This window comes from Mustela nigripes, chromosome 4 (assembly GCF_022355385.1).
Source record: "Mustela nigripes isolate SB6536 chromosome 4, MUSNIG.SB6536, whole genome shotgun sequence".
NCBI lineage: Eukaryota > Metazoa > Chordata > Mammalia > Carnivora > Mustelidae > Mustela > Mustela nigripes.
Genome location: NC_081560.1, coordinates 155,463,635 through 155,472,141, shown reverse-complemented (window position 1 = coordinate 155,472,141; position 8,507 = coordinate 155,463,635). Strand labels below are relative to the sequence as shown.

The 8,507-nt window shown below is 47.8% G+C and overlaps 2 protein-coding genes across 6 annotated transcripts in view; one reads left to right on the top strand and one right to left on the bottom strand.

The window, feature by feature from the left end:
- Positions 1–371: 371 nt before the first annotated feature.
- The window catches only part of SLC16A12 (solute carrier family 16 member 12), a 75,659-nt gene continuing 67,523 nt past the window's right edge, over positions 372–8,507 (top strand). For 2 of the 5 annotated variants that reach the window (XM_059398089.1, XM_059398092.1), the window contains exon 1: positions 373–481. The gene's annotated coding sequence lies outside the window, so the exon portion shown is untranslated. Of the gene's footprint in view, positions 482–912; positions 1,007–8,507 lie in introns of all 5 variants that reach the window. The other 3 variants (XM_059398091.1, XM_059398090.1, XM_059398093.1) reach the window with 3 other exon arrangements.
- Positions 5,950–7,030, bottom strand: LOC132015321 (U1 small nuclear ribonucleoprotein A-like). The gene has a single exon (XM_059395900.1). The coding sequence runs from the start codon at positions 6,947–6,949 to the stop codon at positions 6,101–6,103; it is 849 nt and encodes a 282-aa protein (XP_059251883.1). The 5' UTR covers positions 6,950–7,030; the 3' UTR covers positions 5,950–6,100.

The window sequence follows — 8,507 nt, the reverse complement described above, 5'->3', positions numbered from 1 at the left end:
CCTCTGCTCGCCTCGGTCAGGGGCGCGCGCGGCTGATAAGGGTCACGGCGGACCCCGCGGAGACGAGGGCGGTGCCGGGGCGAGCTGGCTGGGGACCCAGCGGGCTGACCCATTGCATAACCGCGAGGTGTCCCTCCGCCCCCGCGCCAAGCCTCGGCCCGGCGAGCGGATCCCGGGGATAAACCCCTTTCGCCCACCCGGCAGAGTCCACGGCGGCGCTGGCGGGGCGGGGTTGGACCCGCCGGCGCGTTTCGCAGGCCGCACTCTGGGCGCTTCCCCGCGACGCTCTCCTCCTCCCGCGCTGCCCGCCGGGCCCCCGGCCCCGCCGGCGCCTCCGCCCCGAGCGCTCCCCGCCCCTCGGAAGCGCGGACCGCGGCGGCTGGGGCCCGGGAAGGGGCCACGGCACGGGGAGTCGGCCGGGTGGGTGCGCCCGCGGGGCATGTCCGCGCGCCGCCGCCCGGGGTACATCGGTCCACGCGAGGTGAGGACGCGGCGGGACGGGGCGGGGGCCGGGAGAGGGGGGTACTGCGCGCCCGGAGCGGGCTGCGGGGCGCGGGCACCGGCCGGGCGGGGCTGCCCGGGGCGCAGCCTCCTGCGAGCGGCTGTCTCTCTCCCCGTTTCCCAGCGGCGTGGGGGCTCGGGGGGACCCGGGGCATGCAGCGTGGCGGGGCGGCCTCGGGCTGGGCGTGTTGGAGCTGGCGGCGGGCGCTCAGTGGCTCCCGCGGCCCCAGCGTCCCCGGAGCCTGAACCCCTTCCCCAGTCCAGGTCATCGGGGCGCATGTTGGGATTGGGTTAGAGGGACAGACATGTGCTCCCTCGTCCTGTCGGCGTTGGGCCCGCGCTCCAGCTGTTTCTGGGCAGGTGGCTGGAAAGGAAGCGGCTTTGATCTCCGTCTCCTGTGCTTTTCCAAAGGTAGATTTCCCGGTGTTAGAGAGACTGCTTTTCTGCTGGATTGGGCTTCCAGTGACTTCCCCCCACCCCTTTTTCTTAATCGTCTTCTGCTCAGGTAATATTTATTTCTCGTGTACGGTGTACTAACAACATACCGACTAGCCTTCAAAACCCTCAACTGACTGAACTTAATTTCTCAGCTCTTTCTTGTCCTTAAGGAAGGATCCCTGTAGTGCAAACTCAGGGACAAGTGTTGACAAGCAAAATTCTAAGCATGATTCCATTAAGTACTGAGGCCATTTGGTTAGCCTTCCGTTTTCACAGTTCAGCTTTCTGACCATCTTTTTTTTTTTTTTTTAATGTTGAGTCAGATGGAACCTACCAGAACACCGGTTAAACCATTCCATTCTGATGGGACTTTAATTCGTCCATCCTGTTTGCTTCTTTGCTGAGATCTCGGTACTCTGAAGTTGCAGCCGGCTTAGCCCAGGAAGAAAGACAAGGCCTGACAAATTTAGAAACACACTGTTTCCACGGATTTCTGAGATCACTAGCTTTTAAAATCATCAAGGGGAGGGGGGTGGCCTGGGTGGTTCCGTACATTGGGCGTCTGATTTGAGCTCAGGTCGTGTTCACAGAGTCCTGGGATGGAGCCCAGCATCCGGCTCCTTGAGCAGCGGGGAGCCTGCTTCACCCTCTCCCACTCCCCTTCTGCTCTCTCTCATTCTGTCAAATAGATAAGTAAAATCTTAAAAAAAGAAAGAAAAAAGATAAAGTCATCAATGGACCCTGCAGTTTGTCTCACCCTCCCTCCACCAATGTCCTGCTCAACTAAGCCAATGTCCTGCCGAACTAAGCGGAGGGTGTCTGACCCTCCTGAGGTGCCCAACGTCTGTCTGTTAAAGAAATAAATGGTGAAAATAAGGAATAGTAACTGAGTGACTGGATTTGGTCATGTAATGGCAGGATCTTAAAAATTGAAAAGGGTTTTTAGAGATCATCTATTCAAACCCTTCATCTGGCAAGCCAGAAAGCCAGGATTCCCATTGACAAAGATTGGCTAAACTCACATTGTTCATTGGTGATGGAGCCAACACCACAGTCCATGCCTTCTTCTTCCCACTTGGTGACACTGGCAAAGCATATTGTTGCTAGGCATTTTGAACAAAAATGATGAAACTAGAATCACCTATAATTATATTCTTATTCTTATTATTTATTTATTTTAACTGGTGGAATTTTGAAATAAATGAGAGGTTGATTTAGCCAAACCACTTCTGTAGTACAATTTAAAAAAAATACAAACCTTTAAATTTAAGTAATATTTACTTTCTTCTTGAACAGTGATGAATATTCACATACATCCTAGGTGAACATCCAGAAAAGAAAACTAATCAAAGCAGGTGGACTAAACTTACCTGCATCTCTCCCTGGAATCTCAGCTCCTTCTGGTGATGATTGGTTAGAGTAAAAGGTGTAACATATGACGTCGGAGCCAACTTGAGAAAAGGGGTTTATATGAGGATCGTTTGTGTGTTGTGATTAACACCATGACCTTATAACAGAGCTGAGAAAGGGACTTTAAGCTGACTTCTTTAGCATTTTAGGCATTGCATACTTTTTTACGTTTCTCAATTTTTAACAGAGCTTTTTATTTACCTGCCATATTCTGCAGTGACTACTGTGTGCCCGGTGCTGTTCTGGGCATTTGGGATCATCAGTGAATGCAGCAAAAAGATTTATTCCTGTGGAGCTCAAGTTATAATTCATTCATTAGAATGTTTCTGGATTTTGCTTGGCAGATAGAAAAGAATTTTGGTTTTGCCTAAAGTAGGGAAATGAACTTAAATGTTCCAGATTCTCTTCCTTCCAATCTCCTGATCCTGCTGATTTTATAATCACTGGAAACAAAGAAGGGAATTCAGATAAATTACTTTGACTTCTTTGAAAGGATATCCTCCCACGAAGAGCAAGTGCCACATTAGGTTATTTTATGTATGTTCATTCGGAGTCCCTTAAATTATATTTCCTTTAGTGCAGGGACATCATTGGGGTGACATTAAACTTAATGAAGCATGGGAGGGTTCTTTTTCTCACTAGCGTTAGCGTGCCCGTGGTCATGTTGCTATTGTAATGGTACCAGTGGGTAAGATGTAGCTGCTTACTTATATATGCAGATGGTGTTCTGCTTTCATTTTTTCTCACTTTATATTTTGTCCCCCACTCCTCTCCATATTCCTAAGCTTCACAGTGTTGTGACTTCTTGGTAAATCCGTTACCACGGAAGGTTTTTTTCAGACATTCCAGTTTTAAGCATTTTCTAATTCCCTCAACTGCTTTTTCTTCAAAACGGCATGGTTTGCAAGCTTAGGCATGTTTATTGTTTTTAACAAAGGCTTATCAAAATGAACTTGGCAGTTTTTCAGTCATATACAGCCAAAAAAAGTATTCAGTGCAGACTTTGGGGTTGTTTATGCATTCCTTAGTACCCTATTGGTTTGCTTTTAAAAATCGCTAATTTGGAAGCTATTTGCTTATAAGGACCTTTGTAGGATATCTCAAAACTCACCCATTAAAGTGGTATGGTATAACAATTTAATTGGGGAAAAACCAAATCCACATTTGATGTTGGGAGATTTGGGGTACAGAGATTTTCCGTCTGTTTTTAATTTCTTCTCCATCAAAGGACATCAGGAAGTGTCATTATCTAACAATATCCTATTTGAAAGTGGTCTCTGTGAAGCCCTTGGAGGAGAGTCATGATATCTGATGGCTGCTAGGCACCCGGACTCGTTGATTTTCTTCAGTTGCCCTCTGCTTCTCCCCATCAGTCGCTCATCCCTAAGCTCATCTCTCCTTTTCCTCTTCTTTGACGCCATGTTGATGAATGGGCTGAGTTGCTCTAGCCAGGTAGGAAATGCCTAAATAAATTAGTTATTTAATGTGCTCCTTCTTTACTTAATAAATAAATAATAAATGCTTAGCGAATTTCTCCTTTTTTTTTTTTTTTAAAGATTTTATTCATTTTATTTGACAGAGATCACAAGTAGGCAGAGAGGCAGGCAGAGAGAGAGGAGGAAGCAGGCTCCCCACTGAGCAGAGAGCCCGATGCGGGGCTTGATCCCAGGACCTTGAGATCATGACCCAAGCAGAAGGCAGCGGCTTAACCCACTGAACCACCCAGGTGCCCCTCTCCTTATAAATATTGGTATAAAGATTGTGTTTTGAGCACCTTTTTTTCCCCCCCTATGCTCTGGCAGCATGCAAGGCAAAGACACAGACCTGCCTCCGAGGTAGCTTTCAGCCAGGTATGGAAAAAAAACAAAAAGATGTTACATGACTGGCTGTCATCCGGGTTATGAGCTTCATGAGGTAGATAAGTACTCTGGAAATTAGAAGGGAGGAGAGAAAGCATGCAGGCACTATAAGTAATCAGGGTTTAGGGAAGACTTAAAGAGAGGACATGTTTGAGCTTCTCCTTGACAGTTTGGTAAAGCTTTCTAGAAGTAGAAGGGTATATCTATCTTTTGGGGAATGTATCTCTGGTTTTTCTCTTTGTGGACCTATGGAGGACTTTCTTTTGAGGGGCCAGGTAAGGCTGTGTTGGGTTGTATAATGAACCCTGACCATTTCTACACCCTCTGCATGCTTCCCTCTCCATCTTGGATAATGGCATACTGACCGACACTACAGCAACTTAGGGCACCTGTGTGGCTCAGTTGGTTAAATGGCTGCCCCTTGGTTTAGGCTCGGGTCATGAACTTGGGGTGGTAGGGTGGAGCCCCACCTCGAGCCCAGTGTTGGTCTCCACGCTCAGTGGGGAGTCTGCTTCAGAATTCTCTCTCTCTTACCTCTCTACCCACTCTCTCTCTAACATAAATGAATAAATCTTAAAAAAAAAACCAACCCAACTCAGGGTTAGCCATTACTCTTCTTCCCTCCGGAACCCTTCCTGGTTGCTCCTCAGCACAGAGGCCGCGGTGGGAAGTAGCTGCCATCACGATGAATTGGTGTACTTTGCTTTTTATCAGCTCAGGGCCATGCTCATAGTCGTGTTTGCTCATAGTTCTGTTTATCACCAGCCTACCACTAGTACTTGCTATTATAATTTTGCAATTTAATGAAATATTACATAAAATGATGTAATGTAAATGCCGAAGAATGTTTTTTCTATAAAAACTGAATGGATCGCCCTATAGGCCCATAAAAGTGAGTCATTTCTAAAAAACGATGTCAACACATGCTACAGTGTGGATGAACCATGAAAACATTATGCTGAGTGAGAGAAGCCAGATACAAAAGACCACATATTGTGTGATATGTCCAACGTAGGCAAATCCACAGAGACAAAAAGTAGATTGGTGGCTGACATAGTAAGGGGGTGGGGAGAGTGGAGACTGACTGACAATGGTACATGGTTTCTTTGGGGGATGATGGCTTTATTCTAGAATTAGATGGCAGTGATGGCTTTATAACATGGGAGTACACTAAAAAATCACCAAACTGTAGTCTTTAGGATGATTAAAAGGGTAGATTTTATCTCAAACCACAGCCTGCAAAAGACAGTGAAGCTAAAAAGAGAAAGAACAACATCAACAAGCAGGCTACTACTCCTTACATGTGGAATGGACAGCTGTAGAAGATGGTTAAACTCTAATAAAACGAATCTAGGAAGATTTGGCACTTGGGCTTTTCCACAAGTAACTTTAAGGTACAAATGCTTTTACTGTCTTCGAGAAAATGTGGCAAGATAATAGACAAGGTGAAAACACTGATCTAGTGGATTTCTTAAAACTGATCTTAGTTGTTTGTTTTGTTTTAAAGATTTTATACATTTATTTGTCAGAGAGAGAAAGAGTACGCACAAGCAGGAGGATCGGCAGGCAGAGGAAGAAGCAGGCTCCCCACTGAGCAAGAACCCTGGGATCATGACATGAGCCCAAGGCAGATGCTTAACCAGTCGAGCCACCCAGGCATCTCAGAACTGATTTTTTTTTTTTTTCTCAAAAAAAAACCACTTTAATTCCGGCCTAACAGCGCCAGGTGCAATGTTGGGGACAGACTCTGGGTACAATGTTGTGTGGCGACCACTCACTCACACATGGCTCTGAGAAGGCCCCCAAGGGGGACTTACCTTCAGGGGGCTGAGCCAAGGGGGGGAAGGGGTGGCCCCAGAACAGGGGGCAGGGGCAGGCAGGGGGAAAAGGTGCTACTTCTTGGCAAAGGAGATCTTCATGGCATTGTTCTGGGTGATCTTGAAACCCTGCAGTGCATCCCGAGCGGCCCCTGCCTGGACCTCATTGTCAAATTCCACAAAGGCAATGTCGTGCCGCCCAGGGACCAGTTGGACCTCCTTGAAGCCAGGGAACTGGTTGAAAAGCATGGACAGCATGAGCTCGTTGGTCTCCTCGGGCAAGTTGGTGAGGAATAAGATGTGATTTGGTGGATTTTCTGAAAGAGGCTGGGCAGGCAGCATCTGGCCCGGCATAAGCTGCTGTGGGGGCAGGGCCCCTGGTGGGATCTGGCCGGGAGCCAGGCCTGGGGGCGGGATCATGCCCGGAGGCGGCATGTAGGGAGGCTGGCCGGGCATGTGGTGCATGATGCGGGGTGCCTGGGTCATCGGGGGCATGCCCGGAACAGGGCCCTGGACAGCCCCCACCACAGGGGTGGCTGCCCCACCCTGCACGGCCTTCTTGGCTGCTGGGGTTTCCTGGCTCTTGGGCTTCCTCTTCTCCCGCTTGTGGCCCCGCTCCACAAAGGTGCCCTTCATCTTAGCAATGATATCCGAGTCAGTCTTTGCATACTGAATGCGCATGGGCTTGTCGTAGAAGGGGAAACCCTGCATGGAGCGCAGGGCGTTGGTGGCACTGCTGACCTCCTTGAAGATGACAAAGGCCTGGCCCCTCATCTTCAGGCTTCGGGAAACCAGGATATCCAGGATCTGGCCAAACTGGGAGAAGATGGCATAGAGGGACTTCTTTAGCTCATCCTTCTTGATCTTCTCGTTGAGATTGTTGATATAAATAGTGTGGTTGGGGCGGGTCTCGGGAACTGCCATGGAGAGGTGCCGAGGTAGAGCAACAGAGCCGCAGCTCCTGCAAGTGTCGCCGCGTAGGTTTCTGAGCGTCGACTACAAAAGCCAGAACTGATCTTATTTTTAATGACATTTAGTCTTATTTTACTCTCAACAGTAGTGGGAATTCTCACCCTCTGTTACCAGTTAGCTGTCCCCAAATGTGTTTTCACTGTTGATTTTTGTATTAAATGTAGTACTTCTGGGGCGCCTGGGTGGCTCAGTCACTTAAGCCGCTGCCTTCGGCTCAGGTCATGATCCCGGTGTCCTGGGACCGAGTTCTGCATGGGGTGCCTTGTTTGGCGGGGAGCCTGCCTCTCTCTGCCTCTGCCTGCCACTCTGCCTACTGGTGCGCTCGCTCTCGTTCTCTCTTTCTGACAAATAAATAAATACATAAAATCTATAAATAAATGTTTTACGTATTTCTGTGGGTTTCAAGGAGTCTCGACACATGAGGGGCATGGGGACGGTGTGGGGAAAGATGTCCTACATCCAGCTTGGCGTTCCTTTTGGTGATCTCTTTGGCAACCTGAGTGCTGTGCTGGTCTTGATTTCACATTTTGGGTTTCCAAGTAAGATTTTCTCTGAACAAGGGATTTCTTGGTGAAAACAAGTTTGTAAATGATTAGGCCACATGTTTATAAGTTTCTGCTTCCCTTTCTCTGCCAAATTTGGTTTATGTCATTCTGGTAGCTCCTAATTATTTCAAAATACTACCGTGCACCTGTGTTGAAAAAGCATGGGAAGACATTGGTCTTATTAACTTTATATCCTCTGTGCCTGTGCACAGAGAGCATCAAATGAGTAATTAGATATTCTGGGCAAGAAGCATAAATTGGAAGTCATTAGCATAGAGACTCAGTTTAAGTCCTGTGTGTGTGGAAATAATCACGCCAGGAGGGTGTTGATGGAGAGATGTGAGGTGGGTCAAAGATGAAATCCTGAGGAATGGTGGTGCTAGGTCAGGTACTCTCTGTACTCACATTTTGGTCAGCAAAGTTCCTTCTTTAGTTTGCTATTTCCCCACATATGTTCGGGCATAACTGTCGAAAGAATTGAAGCATGAGTGTATATGTGTGTAGGTGGAGGTGTGGGGTAGGGTCAGAGCATAGGCCATGGAAGCCAGCCAGGGAAGTTTCTCTTCGAGGGCTCCTTCTATATGTGTACTGATGTCCAGAATGAGAAGATAAACTTGAGTGTTTGCCTCATGGATTTGGTAGTGAGAGAGCCATTGCGGTATTTTTGTCTTGCAGTGATTTGTTAAGAAGCATTACAGTAAAATTCAGACATCCCCCCCCGCCCTGCCCCCACCATGTCTTCATTTCCCTTGTGGGACTAGAGTGGTGACTACTAAGTTCTGGGTAGGGTCCCAGAGAGACCCCAGGTAAGTCCCCATGCCACAAAGGTCTGAAGTTTTATTTTGTGTCATTGACACAGACTTTGCCTTCAGTGTTGGCCAGCTGTTTAGCAAATGTGTTACAAGTCTCAACAGGCAACAGTGTATTAACATAACTTATAAACCCTCTTAGAAGAAGTCAAAGTA

What these genes read in the sequence shown, in the direction of transcription:
- LOC132015321 (XM_059395900.1), bottom strand. Translation starts at nt 6,949, where the DNA reads ATGGCAGTTCCCGAGACCCGCCCCAACCACACTATTTATATCAACAAT.